The sequence below is a fragment of the Leguminivora glycinivorella genome, chromosome 4, assembly GCF_023078275.1.
Source record: "Leguminivora glycinivorella isolate SPB_JAAS2020 chromosome 4, LegGlyc_1.1, whole genome shotgun sequence".
Classification (NCBI taxonomy): Eukaryota; Metazoa; Arthropoda; class Insecta; order Lepidoptera; family Tortricidae; genus Leguminivora; species Leguminivora glycinivorella.
Window position 1 is genome coordinate 1,557,110 of NC_062974.1, and position 15,340 is coordinate 1,572,449.

The 15,340-nt window shown below is 35.4% G+C and overlaps 2 protein-coding genes across 4 annotated transcripts in view; one reads left to right on the forward strand and one right to left on the reverse strand.

Moving 5' to 3' along the window:
* Positions 1 to 15,340, forward strand: part of LOC125225132 (PRL-1 phosphatase) — a 62,864-nt gene that overhangs the window by 18,372 nt on the left and 29,152 nt on the right. The window contains exon 1 of one of the 3 annotated variants that reach the window (XM_048128699.1): positions 13,690 to 13,823. The exons of 1 other annotated variant lie outside the window; for it this stretch is intronic. The gene's annotated coding sequence lies outside the window, so the exon portion shown is untranslated. One more of the 3 variants, XM_048128702.1, reaches the window with a different exon arrangement.
* Positions 10,225 to 11,288, reverse strand: LOC125225144. Its single transcript, XM_048128716.1, has 2 exons — positions 11,124 to 11,288; positions 10,225 to 10,857 (listed from the first exon to the last, which is right to left on the reverse strand). Exons 1-2 carry the CDS (start codon positions 11,256 to 11,258, stop codon positions 10,225 to 10,227), a joined length of 768 nt encoding a protein of 255 aa, XP_047984673.1. The 5' UTR covers positions 11,259 to 11,288.

Sequence of the window (15,340 nt, forward strand, 5' to 3'; positions counted from 1 at the left end):
GGCCCCCTAATTTGCAACATTCTATGTACTATGATTTACTACCTTTGCTACCTACATATAATATCTATATATTTTAATTTTATTTTTTTATAAATAAAATCTGAAAACATACATAATATTATGTAGGTAGGCAAATGGGGCCTTGGGGCCTATATTTATTTCATTTTATTCAATTTTTCATATTTAAAAAAATCTGAAAACATACATATATTATGTAAGTAGGCAAATGGGTAGTAAATCATAGGACATAGAATGTTGCAAATTAGGGGGTCCAACTTGAAGTATGAATGACTGCCCACTTTATGAAACACATTTCTACAAAAAAACTATTTTGCTTATAAAATCGTTAATCTTGGCCTAAAAAATCCGAAAAAAATATATGTGCAGGTACCAAATAGGTAGTAAATCATAGTACATCCATTGTTGCAAATTAGGGGGTCCAACCTCGACATACTCAGTTTGGGCAGTCATCCTGACGTCAGAATGACTGCCCACTTTATGGAAGAATTCTCTAAAAATAATACTTTGCTCATAAAATCGTTATTTTTTGCCTAAAAAATCTGAAAAAAATATATGTGTAGGTAGCAAATAGGTAGTAAATCATAGTATATACATTGTTGCAAATTAGGGGGTCCAACCCCGACATACTCAGTTTGGGCAGTCATCCTGACGTCAGAATGACTGCCCACATTATTTTTGGAAAATCTTTTTTTTAACTTAGGTAGCAAATATGACAATATAGGTAGTAAATAGTAGCAAATAGGTAGTAAATGCTGATGGTACTCCAACATCGATCTGCCACTTTGGTCAGTCATTCTGATGCACACAGTTTATAACGTGTCAGGTAAACTCACGCTTAGTCGCTTAGAAACTCCTCTCTGAGGAGGTTAGGGTGGCAACGGCAACGCAGGAAATATTGCATCTTGCGATCCTTCCTACTCTCTAAGATGAATTTGCACAGCTTGACTTATTGCGAAGCGCTCCTGGGATGCCGATATTGGATTGTTGCTTTTCAATGCCAACATCCGACAGATCTTAAACGGTTTTCTTAGGATTTCCAAGTTCGTTTCCTTCGACAGTTTTATTCTTAGGATTTCTCTGTTGAAATGCATCGTTGATAGATTTTGTATTCTTGTTAACTTTATATCAAGAATGATTTCATGATCTGTAGAAGGGAAAGTAGTCAAACATTTGCTTGTCAATAACTTAATGATGTTATGTCCAGACACAACACAATTATCTTTATAGGTACAGGTAGTGGCGCTATTAAATGGGACAATAGATAAACACCGGTTTGCGTGTTTTTACAAGAAACTACCAGCCATTAACTGCAAGCGCTTAATCGTTCCATTAGACTCGTTCCAGCGAGTAAACAAGCCGGAAGAAAACGAACACGACTGCTGGGACATCAAACGTCTCTTTACGATGTTTATCCTGGATTCTAATTCCGTCAACCTTCATTCCAATCGACCTATTCAAATAAACTTGGTCGTCAGTCATGCGATTCGTGGGCAAATACCGTTATGTTGCTGTCAGAAGGCAAAAAGCCATATGTTAGTCTGAAAATCGTGAAGATACGACTTCTTGGCTCAGCATTGATATTTTACTGTCACCCGTAACCGGCACTGCCGATCAATTTACCATCTATAAATAGCCTTACCTGAAATTTATTTGCAAGAAGTTTTAGAACGATTAAACGAATCTGTCCCCTAACCATAAAGTTGCAAGATCGACAGATAACAAAGTTTGCGAAATTGGAAGGAAATATTTTGTTGTAAGGAGAATTTCTGAATAATTCATGTTGGGGTAATGAGTTTCGGTACCGAGGACGAGGCTTGCACGGCCTCATTTCCATGAATATACTTCGGGAATGCTGGTGGGTTGCACTGCGATTGGTTGACTGGGTTGTAGATGTCTACATGCCCGGTACGTATTTGCGTTGTGAAAGTTGATTTGCACTAAGCGCTCCCCACCTTTACTCGATGCAAAATTGTATCTTGCACGTTTCTCTTTTGAACCTAACCGGGACTTCTTGTCCTTTTCCGGATTAGTCTAACTCATTTTAGTTGTAAGACTACTATTGGCAAAACCTTCAAAATATCAAAACAATTGAGGTTTATTTGTTGTATCTCAAACCCTCAAACATAAAAAAAATGGCATATAATTAACCGGGCAACTAAAATATTAAACTGGAAGTTAAGTCGGGCATACAATAATATAATTTGGCGTGTGTGTGTGGATTGAGTGAGCACCTTCCGAAAATAAAAAAAAATATGCTGATCATTTAGTAAAAGTTCTAAAACAATTGTAAAACGAATCTCTGAATTTGTAAAAAGATAAATCAAAAGATACAGCCATTAACATGTGCTCACTCAGTTCTCACAAACTACCAACGAAAACAGTGAATATATTCATTTAACATATAATATTTATATACTAACATTTAGTAAAAAATAGGCCAACCTACCTCTATAAATATTAGATCACCTAGTGACGTATTAAATTTTTTACAAATAGTTTCTTATGCTCACTCAATCCACACACTTTTGAAAAGCCGAATTTTGATGAAAAACATAAGATTTGGACCGCTATTACACGTGTATAGTTTAGTAAAAGTGAAATGGGAATTTGTAAAATACAAAACGAACCACTAACGTGTCAGGTTTTTTTATAATAAATTTTTGTAAGTGCTCACTCAGTCCACACGTTTTGAGAAAGTTAAAAATGTAAATATCTTACGATTTGTAGCACCTAAGACACTCGAAAGTACTTCAACATTTAGTAAAAATTTTTACTAAATATCCACCATCTAATATTTTATATTCGTTGTCTGGTTTTAAAGATATTCAGACATAACTTTTCTCATACAAATGTATCAAGTAGGGTGACCACACTATGTCGGCTCCTGATTTTCCCCACCTTCCCATTGTCATATTGAGATTGGGGAGTTTCGTTCAATTTTGATAATAGTTTACCGGATTTGTAAGTGGGAGCGAGAAAAGAATAACTATTTCTTGCTCCCACTTACAAATCCGGTACGCTCATCTGTTAGCGCGATTAGATTACCAGGTTCTGGTTTCTTACTAGTGAAGTATTATATTCTTTGTTTCTTACCAATTATCATTCATGTCCTTTTTAATGCATGCATGTCGATATGGTTATTATCCTGACGTCGATAAAAATTACACAATACACATCATCACTAGGCCAAGAACATAACCTAAAAACAGTTTGCAGATGGATATTTATATGGTATTAGTTTCATATTATCAAAATTGAACGAACGAAACTCCCCAATCTCAATATGACAATGGGAAGGTGGGGAAAATCAGGAGCCGACATAGTGTGGTCACCCTACTTGATACATTTGTATGAGAAAAGTTATGTCTGAATATCTTTAAAACCAGACAACGAATATAAAATATTAGATGGTGGATATTTAGTAAAAATTTTTACTAAATGTTGAAGTACTTTCGAGTGTCTTAGGTGCTACAAATCGTAAGATATTTACATTTTTAACTTTCTCAAAACGTGTGGACTGAGTGAGCACTTACAAAAATATATTATAAAAAAACCTGACACGTTAGTGGTTCGTTTTGTATTTTACAAATTCCCATTTCACTTTTACTAAACTATATACATATAATAGCGGTCTAAATCTTATGTTTTTCATCAAAATTCGGCTTTTCAAAAGTGTGTGGATTGAGTGAGCATAAGAAACTATTTGTAAAAAATTTAATACGTCACTAGGTGATCTAATATTTATAGAGGTAGGTTGGCCTATTTTTTACTAAATGTTAGTATATAAATATTATATGTTAAATGAATATATTCACTGTTTTCGTTGGTAGTTTGTGAGAACTGAGTGAGCACATGTTAATGGCTGTATCTTTTGATTTATCTTTTTACAAATTCAGAGATTCGTTTTACAATTGTTTTAGAACTTTTACTAAATGATCAGCATATTTTTTTTTATTTTCGGAAGGTGCTCACTCAATCCACACACACACAATTTGGCTGTGTTTTAATATTGTGGCGACAAAAAATATATATGAGCCTCAAATATTAAGCATCATTATTATTGAAAAAACGGCAGCAAATTTCAAGCGACAAAAATATTTCCGAGGAACATTAAACAATACTTTGGCGACTAAAATAATATTTGGCACCTAGTATTGTAAAGCGTAAGATTTTTAATATTTGTAGTCATATAGATGTTAGCACTTAAATAATTATACTTAGCTCATCGTTTAAAGTAGTATTTAAATTGCGGAGGCAACTAAAAAAATTAATGGGAAGTATGTTTTTTTTTAAATCGTTTTTTTTTTATGAAAACGGGTTGATGGTACCTACCTACCGATGGTCTCATCGGAAGATCAGCGCTGGAAGTCACCAGCAACACGCTGAGGTGAGGCCATTTCGTGGCACTTCATTTCCCTTCCTTTCTGTCTTGTTGTTTTTATGTGTATTTTGTCTTGCCTGTGTTCACGAATATATGTTTATTCTATTCTATTCAAACATCGTATTTGCGACCCGTAAACCACGAATAGTATTTAAATATCTCTATAAGGGAACGAGTAACATATCATTTTATAATAAGTACACAGCAAAAAGGAGTGTATAACCTTCTAATGGGTCGGTAACGCGCATATGATACCCCTTGAGTTGCAGGCGTCCATAGGTTACGGTGACCACTTTCCATCAGGCCGATCGTATGCTTGTTTACCACTGACATGGTATTTAAAAAAATACCGTCATAATCGTATAGTATAATATTAGAGGTACAAGAGCAGAATTATTTTCTGCTAGCAGAAAAGTGGGTTAGGGTTAGATTATTTTTTTAGTAGAATATAAGTCCTACCAAATTTGCTATGGCATAATTCTTAGGTACTTTGTATGAACAAAACAACGATAGCAAAAAGGAAATGAAATACAGTCCCAGAGGCACCGTTAGGTACGACGACGAGCGAAGCGAGGAGGAGTGTTAGGTATCTTGCATCCCCAACACACAAGACTCATTATCAAAACAGAAATAGGAAGAAGATGGACAACTTTTTACTGCCCAAATATTATGCAAACAAGAATCTACGAAAATAGTCTTAATTTAGAAGATTATTTTGCTCATTAACATTATGCCAGCATAAGATTCGATATTATAAAATCTGCGGAACGATTTATGAAAAGGCATATTCTGAGTAAGGTTTTCCTGCCAAAAAAATGAATCTTTCAGAGTGATGTTAAGACTGCGTAAGACCGGCCTTTAGATTCGATAGAGTAAACGTCATGAAAAGTTAAATTCATTGTATAGAGTCGAAGCTAGCAGCCAGCACTCCCAAACACCTAATTTCTTACCCATAAGTATAATATTTTGTCGACCATTATATTTTATAAGAATTCTTTTTTTTTATTAAAATGACAGCTCAGGTGATGAGTGCCGATGTATAAATTTTAAATGTACTTTTTATGTTAATTTGCTATATAAATATTTTAAAAGAACTGTATATTTTATATTAATAGATAGCCGTTTTCCGATTAAACTGTATCTCTTAAATTGTTTCCAATATAATAATTCAGTTGCCAAATAAATAGTTTGTACTCACGTCTGAATAAACCGTAGCCGTAATGACATTAAAATGCTACCTCATATTGAAATAATTTGAGGCCCCATTTTAGTCGCCAAACTATTATTTTTGATACCCATTTCTATGGTTATTTAGTCGCCCGGTTAAATACCTGCCAAAAAAAATCTAGACTCTTGTAAATCTTACATAAATTGTTATCAAATCGTTTTATCTGGATTTAATAGTTATTTGTTATACAAGGGGGCAAAGTTGTATTTTAACGCCGAGTGTGGAATTGAGAAACGAGCAAGTGAAAGGATTCTATAGTTGAACCACGAGCGAAGCGAGTGGTTCGAAAATAGAATCCTGAACTTGCGAGTTTTTTAACACACGAGAAGTAAAATACATTTGCACCCGAGTGTAACACAAAACTTTTCCCCTCACTACAGCGAGGAAACTACAACGCAAAAAATGCGTTTATCACTGCTTCCAGTAGTTCCACAGGTGGTAAATCATCTTTATTACTAGATTCACCTGCTTTTATCAATTTTAAAGCAGTTATTTTGACTTTATTCAAGGTCAGATTACTTTACCCACTAGTGGATAAAATGCGTTTTTACCCGCTGGTATTAAAGTACAAAACACGTGTTTCCGAGCTAGTGAGGGGAAAAATACTTTATCGCACTGCGGAACGAATTTTCTATACAAGATTGGCCACGAGGAAACGATAACATTTGTAATGTCAATGATAAAACTCCGTTGCTATGTCATGGGACTGATGTGTCGACCTTCGGCTGCGACTATTAGAATCGAGACAATGCCGGACGTATTATTCATTAGTATTGATTGTTTGTAGAGGTTTCTACTCGACATTGTCTGCTCTTAATAGATCTCCATAGGAATAAGTTAACCATACGCCATACGCAACCTAGGCATTCAAGGGCAAGGTCTTCTGAAGTGCTTTTTTATGTTTTCATTACGTAGAAGATTGCTGAGTTCTTACCCATAAATAATGACTAATAAAGCCAAAGAGTCCTTGCGTAGAATAATTCTAGGTCTTTCACGGCTATGAGTCTTCCGAGTATTGTGTTAACCTATTTTGTATGTTGGCATTATGGTGTGTCGTAGTTTGTATTTGATACTCAACAAAAACCTTGAGACGTAGAATGCAATGTTATCTTCGCATTGGAACTATAAGCTTGAAGGACAAGGTTATGTAGAATATATCACAGTTCCTTATTTGAGTAATTTCTAGTAAAATTATTTACTTTTTTTTTTTAATTTAACCTTGCGTAACGCCACTTCAGATCTTGAAGGGCAAGGTTGTACTTTTCTGATTTCAACTTGGAAACAACTTACCGCCTACTTCATCAAACTTACACGTAACCGTCACGTTGTATCAACGTTTCTCAAAGTTCCCCAGCCCAATGGTGTTTCACATTAATCACGTTGCCCAGAATTGGAAAACAATGCTGGGACGATTGTAATGCAAGCTACGCTCGTTTCGCTGCCACGTGTAGAAAACACGTGAATACGAACCCCGGGTTCAGGACACGCTCTACCCACGCAATTTATAAATAACTTACCCTTCAAGAATGAAGGATATACGAAACAACCAGGAGTATACTCCTGTGTGAAAGAATTCCTATCTTTGTTCTTATCTGACCTATTTGCGGCGCTAGATTTATTCCTTTGTATTCAAATTTCCTTTCGCTTTATTGGGTAATGATACCGTTAACTGTATCGCGTCAATAACAGCCCACTAGAGACTAAGTGGCCACTTCGCCTCGTTGAGAGCTTGAAGAGGTCTTGTTTAAAAACTCTCTCACTTTTTTGCTTCGTTGAGGAATCGTTAAGTAACAAAAAGCAAATTAACTACATCGAAGTCTGTTTATTGTTCATTTAATTAGGCTCATATTTCCCGAACCTTGAAACGGGAGACAGTAAAGGCAATGTGGCCTTTTCCGTAACCTTGCTCGTAACTTTTTGTCCCTGGGCGAGTATTGCATTTGCCACTTACATGTGTGCCCCTCACCTTTGTTCTTGGGTGGTCCAAGCAACGACGTCTGCATTATATTGCGCATTAGACCACAGACATGTGCACGATATCACACGTGATTATTAGATGAAATCATTATCCCTCTTGTAAACTGAGTACGTCACTCATTAACTGCGCCGTTTAATTTCAACTAAGCGATAATCTGTAAAATATCTTTCATATCCCAAGACGTTTATGTTATAAATCTTAATGGGAAATAGACGAAAGCGAAATTAAATCTGCCTTTCAATTTGCTGGCGTAATGGAAAATTTCCGTAGGAGTTTCTAGAGCATTTAATGTGAACCCGAGCTGAAAATTAGCACATATACAGAGTGAGTGGATCTAAATTTATCCTTTAGTTTTATGGACAAATACGTGGGAGTTTGCATCATGGAAAAGCCTTTTTCCGCTATAAGACACAGGTTATTAATGCACCACTCGAATCCGCTTGTTCGTGACGTGAATTTCGTAAAAGAGTGCCCCATGGAAACATTTTTTGTGTTTCGTTACGAGCTCGAGCTGTTATAAAAGGCTGCGTTCATCGTTGTTTTCTTCAATCTCTTTGAGAAGGCTCCTATGAACTCACTTGTATTGAATCTAGTGATGGGCTGTTCTCGAGAATTTTCGGAAACAAGAGAATATTGAGAGAAACTTCTCGAGAAATTTCTCTTGTAAAGAAATTTCCGAGAAACTTTTTTAATAAACATATATTTAGGTTGTTTGTTTTTTGTGTGTTATGATATTAGTAATTAATATGTATTCGCAATATATTTGAGATCTTCCAAATACTATAAAGGCAAAATTCTCTTCGTTCTCGAGAAATTTCAGAGAAATTTTCTTGAAAGTGTTCTCCGGAGAAATTTCTTGGGTACATCACGGGGCATTGAATTGGTAAATATAAACAGTCAAGCAAATCTTAACACTAAAAAATGCGGCAAATTTGAAAAATGCAGATTTACCCGCGCAGAGCCCACAGAAAATTTAATTACGCGCCTTTTTTAGTGTCACAATTTGCTTGACCGTCTATAGTTAATAAATAAAACAAATATTTATTGATTTTCATCAGGTTCATATAATATAAAAGTAAAAACAAATCAAACACATAAGTAAAAAATCTGATTTACAATGAAAACTAAAAAATAAAGGTAAACTTTTAAACCTGTAGATAACAATAATTATAAGGGTTACATTTATATGCTTATATGTTAACTGACTACTGTTTTTTACACAAATTACCTTGCATTCAGTCTTACTTAAATATGTATACCTTCACGTTGCTAGAATAGTCAAATTAAAAATAGAAATCACAAAATCAAATCAACAGAGTCAAAGAATAGGCTAAGCAAGTACTTTAATTTAATACTAAGATAAGTAAGATACTTAACATGGGATTATTATAATAAGCGTAACGATTGAGAAAATTTACTTACATAATGAATGTAACAAAATCGACTAGAGGCTTACGACTCTCAAAAGTATTGGAATTTAAATGTAATAAATATATTAAAAATACAATCAACAAAATAGTAATTAAATAAATGTAAACAGTTTGTAAAATATAAATCAAGCTTATAATCCAATAAAATCAACTACGATTAAATAACACTAAGCAATCAACTTACGGCATAAAACCTATACTAGTTACAAATTATTTACGTCAAAATCTTCTGTTTCATTATCTTGATCTGTAACAGACCTAAAATCAATATCCTCTATTTCTGACATCTCTGAAGATAAATCCCAAGAAATTTCATCATCAAAATTGGGACTGTAGGTCACAAAACCGTCGCTACTGTTGCTGATATGAGATCTTGCATTTTCACCTTGCGGCGTCTGTACAGTTTTGTTCATCAACTTCCAGTTATGAGCAATGAAACAAAGTTTTGCTGCTCTTTCATTTTTTAACTTGTTACGTTTATTGGTGTGTATGCTCCCATACGTCGAAAAACTTCTTTCGACTGATGCTGATGTTGAGGGTATTGACAAGATTTTTCGTGCCGTTTTTGCTAATTCTGTTTTTGGGAATAGAGTCTCCCACCAAGAGATTGGATCGACGTCTCCTGCTATTTGCCAAACAAACGATCTCTCCCAAATTCCTTTGCGACATTTATAGTCTGATAGTTCTTGAATCAAAGTAGCGTCACATTGTGCAATAGTCATTATAGTGGAGCAGCCATCCAGATTTTCATCATGGCTCAGAGTACTACCCTGATTTCTTGGATCCAAAATAACGGCAGCAAGGTGGACTGGTTTCACACAATTTCCCTTTCTGGTTTGGAATTTGATTTTCAAATTGGCCAGGGCAAGGTCGTCAATAACATCTGCTGAATGTTCACTGTCCAACATGTCTTCTATTTCTCTGAGAGCTCGGTGCACTAAATGTATTGTACAGCTGTCGCCTTCTAAAATTGTTATCCATTTCACAATTGGTGTAAAGAATTTTATTTGTTTTTCGACATCTTGCCATGTATTCTCATTCAATATTTTGGTTCTGTGTTTTTGTAGATCTCTATTTTCTTCGTTGACGACCATTGTTTGCAATATACTTTTTGATTTCATAAAATTCTCTAAGCAATGTAAATAGCTGCCCCATCTTGTCTTAACCGGAAACAGCAACGACACGTTCAAAGATTTTTCGGCTGCAATTTTTTAAACTCGGCACTGAAGATGTTCGAATGCAAAATAGATTTTACTGTCGCTACAACGGACGAGAAGGTTTCCTGAATGGCCTCTATTTTTAATACATCGCTTATCAGCAGATTCAAAGTATGAGCGAGGCATCCTACCCACGTGGTGTTTTCATATTGCTCATTTAGCAGTTTTCCGCATTTTTTCATATTGGCAGCGTTATCAGTAATAATGCCCAGAAACTTTTCGGATCCGATTTCGTTCATAGTTTGTCCTATTTTTTCAGACAAGTACTCTGCCGTGTGCCTGTTATTTCTTGTTTCAATTGACGAATGAAAATATGGCTTCGGTGTATAGATAATTATGTTGATAATAGAATCCTTTCTAACATTTGTCCAACCGTCTGCGGCCAAGTGCAAAACGTTAGCTTCTTCAATTTTTTCCGTAACTTTTTGTTTCACATCTGCATATTCTTCATCTAAAAGCACTGTTGACAATACTTTCCGTGAAGGTGGGTTGTAACCAGGCCTTAACAATTGAAGTGCCCGTTTCCATAAAGGGTGTTCTAAGATTGAAAGCGGCTGGCCAGTTACGTATATTGCTCTAGCTAATGCTTTATCCGCTTCTTTCTGTAACAATATACAAAATACACTTGTTATTCTCCATCCAAAATATTATTGACTTGTAGAACTGGCTTTAGTCATATTTAAAAATCCAAATTTTCACTAGTGTAGTAATTTACAACTCATGTCAATTTGAAACAGTCTCTTTGGCCGTGTTTTAATTTACCACCACTCATTGCAAATTACTCATATTATCTACTTCTAGCACTTACCTTCTAAAATTATCTAATTGTTACATATAAGCTACTGAAAAAACATATATAAAAGCTTACCTCATTAAATGTGTTATCTGTCACGCTCTCAACCATTACGGGCTCATCAGAAACCACAGGCTGATTTATGATTTCAGGTCCTTTCTGTCGTAACTGTCGTTTTACTTCAACTGGACTTTTTTCGCAATTTATCATATGCCGCACAAATCTGGTGACATTTTTGCATGTATACACTGCATCACAGAATAAACAAACGTATTTGGTACGTCCATAGTCCGACAAAGTTCTAAAATACTCAAACACTTTATTTTTTTTCATTATGGTCACGTCACAACCATCCACTTTCTTAGCATTGATGACACTGAGAAGATAAAAGCCTCTTACCCTTTCCAACATTCTATTCAATAAATTACCAGAACGACAAAAATCGCACGTGCAAGTAAAACAATGGTGTCGTTTTAGATATTCTGATAAGAGTGATTAAGCGTTAGCTGACCAGGTGCAGGAGCGTTTGGCGGTTTACTTTTGTTTTAAGAAATACCAGAGATAGTTTTATGACATGATCATAAATATTAAATATGTGTTAAATATTTATAGTAATCATTTATTTCAAATGTAACATAGAGAACTGATCGAAATTACTAATATTATATGAATGTCATATACTAATATAACTGTAAAATAGTTAATTACCCATTTTTTTTACAAGATTATTCTAGTTTTTATTGCGTAGTTGGCCGTTTGACATGAATGGCAAATGTAATCGAGAACAACTTTAAGAAAATTCTCGGGAATAAAAGTAAGATCTCTATTAAAATGTTTGTAATATTTAGTAGAAACCAACTTATCAAGCCAAAACCTATAAATAACATAACTTGAGACTACTTTAACGTCCAAACAATAATATTCAAAACGGCCAATATTATTTCTCAAATATACCAATCGGAAAATTTCTTCTAAAAATTCTTATAGAGAAATTTTTGGAGAAATTTCTCGGAAATTTCTCGAGAACAAAGAGAATTTGTCATTTGGAATCATCTAAATGAGTCTAAAACTATACGAATAGCTTTGAATCACTTAAGATAATGAATTAAAAAAATATAACTTTTAATTTTGTTTTAATTTTATGTACTTTCTTGGAAATTTCCACGTAAGAGAAATTTCTCGAGAATTAGTGAGAATTTCTAGGGGAAGGAATTCTCGAGAATGAGAAAATTCTCATCGGCACATCACTAATTGAATCTAAAATATACTTGCACAGGCGCTGAAGTGTATTCCCTTTGCAATCTATCCATTACCATTCCTTTCAGAATATATTTGCACTAGCTTGATTTTCTGTTATACTGGTGTCTGGATGGACCTTCATTACTCTTCTCTTCTTAGATAATAAACGTACTCGTCTGCCTAGAGTAATAATCGTATAATATTATGATAAGTTGGTGTAGCTGAAATCATAATGCGTCGCTTGTTAACACTGCGGACAATTTGGCAGTAACGTTAAATGTGTTAATTAGAGAAGCTGAAATAACTTCAGCCATTACGGCACTGGGCGTTTTATACTTGTCGCTTTGGCAAATTTATCCTGGTATTTTTAGAATGTGACCAAGACGGTCTAAATATATTGCTCACTTCATCACCGATCATATACCTATTTCATTTTGCAAAATGTATTTGGAACGATTCGTGTATTTTTCTACCCATTAACGTCAACATTAAAAATCAAATCGCATAAAATAGTACTTACTAATTATTTGAAGTTGCATTTTTGAACTCGATGCCATATATGTGTATTGTTTCAATTAAGAATGAAACTCAAGAATGTGTTTTAATACCTTACCTACCCTGTTTGAATACGCGATAAAATTTTATATTAAACCTTTTGAAACCCAACGCCAAGTTTCAGACTGAATTCAATTTTACTCCGAAGCCAGACGGTGTCATCTGACCAGTCAAAACTTGCAGCACAATGCCTTTTGTAGAAGTTTAGTCTTCAGAAGAGCATTATAATGTTTAGTCGCTGTGTCTGTCAACACCGATGCGTGTTGAGTTGCGTATCGCCAACTGTATTGATACGCATTTAGTTCACTCGTTATCGGTTTGCGATCAGGAGATTCAAGAGTTATCGGACAGTGGTGGGTGGTGGGTGCCTGTTCATTTTGATTTCCGGAGCTACGAACAACCTCAATATACATTGGTATGTGGTTTGGGAAATGAGAAAATTCTGGCTGTTAGTTTTCTTGAAATTTATTGGCTTACATTTCAACAGGTTTTTCTCAATTTAATTCTAGAATAGTGGGAGTCCAGGTCATTTGGTGAAACTTTAGTCAGTCTGCAAAGTAACGGTCTTAATAATATTAACATTATTTTCACTTTATGAGCGATATATTAATTAATTTTCATTGTGACCTAGAAACGTTCTAATGACATTGGAAGAATCAAAATCCTCAGTAGCCGTTCTAAATTCGTTACGAACATGCGAAAAGTTTCTCCCATTTTTAATAGCGGTCCGCGTGCGGGTGTCGGCCGTGCCTGTCGGGCTCGCGCGCTGACGCCAACGCCCCCGCGTGACGTCGCCGCGGGGCGCCGCCGGCCGCGGCCACTCGGCGGCAGTCTGTGCACAACCGCCGCCCGCACTTCACCGCTGCGATGTGAACGCCTAAACTCGCTAACTGTCTAAAACGACAGCTTCTGTTGCGTGTGCTAAGTTCCCCCATTAACTATTTTGTGTTCCAATAACTATTAAACGAGCGCCAGATACATGTAAGTGGTGTTATTTGTGTCATCGTTTGCGTGGCCCGTTTCGCTGACACAATTTCGGCGCGCCGAATTCTAACAGTGCCGTGTGGTGACTAAAGTGTAGAGTGTTTCTTCTGGATATGGTCAAAATAGGTGGTCAGGTAATTTGGAGGTTGTTTTAGTTTCCTCACTTGTTTTAGTGCAAGTTCTTCTTAGTTTGCGTCATCGTTCAGTTTGTTTCGCTTTTCTGAAAGCAACAGGTGTTAGCTTTTTAAATATCCCATTCACACGTTCTCTAATTCTGCACTCGCACGCAATTCTTATCAGTGTCATTGTCCCACACTTTCGTTGTGAAAAGTATTCACGCTGAGTTGACGTAGTTGATTTTGATACGTATTAGATTTCTACATGTTCGCACTTTTATTACGTACACAGTGACGTAGATTCTAGTTTATACTATTATTTGCTTTAATCAGCGTAAGTAGTCTATGTCTAAACAACTAAACTACCCGTAATGTGTGTCTAGTCTCGCATGCTCTGTAAATTACATAGGGCAAATACCTAGAGTATTGTTCGCGAGGGTGTGGTACAATTACCGAATTGCACAACACGTTTTAGTTTAACGAAGTTTTTAGGACTCCTGACAATTGTTTGTTTTATATTCGTTCCACTTTCCTGCCCTACAAGCAACTGATAATTCTTTATCTTCACCTATATCGCTTTTTCTGCCAATTTCATGAATTTTACTTTGCTGTTGCTATGTCGGTGTATTGCACAAGATATAAATGTTGCCAATTAGTTGATTTTGATATATGGAATACTGTTTATATTGCCTAGTTATTGTTACATGACGTATATTAAATTCATTATGTCCTCGTCCCAGGCCAATGTCAACCGTCTCATGGCCAGTCGAATTCACATATTTATCTACATAAACGAGTTCATTAGCTACATGTACATATTACACGTCACTGTTAATTAGGTACTTCATTGTTCAACAATTGTTATGGTTGTGCAAACTTGCCTTGAATTGTTTACGAGTGGTGGTATAATAAAACACTGTTTGACTTGTACTGGAATCGGATTACCATTGACAAGATAAATAGTGTGTGATTATCCGTTAATGTTCTAGGGATTGTCGTTATCGTTAGATTTAACGTTGTATATAACAAGGACTTTGTTTTCTACTATATTTCTGTACATTTAGATGTTCAAGTAGGACCTTGTATTCTACTAGTTTACATTTGGATGTTAAGTCCAGCATGTTATTAATTGTGTAAATTGTTTTCTACTTCTTCCTCCCATATCCAACGTCTGCTTGTTCCATTCATAAAGGTGTTTAATTCTTCTACATTGTCTTATCACTACATAGTATAAAACAAAGTCGCTTTCTCTGTCCCTATGTCCCTATGTATGCTTAAATCTTTAAAACTACGCAACGGATTTTGATGCGGTTTTTTTAATAGATAGAGTGATTCTAGAGGAAGGTTTACATGTAGGTATAATACCCGTGCGAAGCCGGGGCGGGTCGCTAGTTAGTC

What these genes read in the sequence shown, in the direction of transcription:
- LOC125225144 (XM_048128716.1), bottom strand. Translation starts at nt 11,258, where the DNA reads ATGATAAATTGCGAAAAAAGTCCAGTTGAAGTAAAACGACAGTTACGA. An exon ending in CAGATAACACATTTAATGAG is followed by an intron (nt 10,858 to 11,123) that starts GTAAGCTTTTAT and finishes ATATTGTTACAG; the next exon opens with AAAGAAGCGGATAAAGCATT.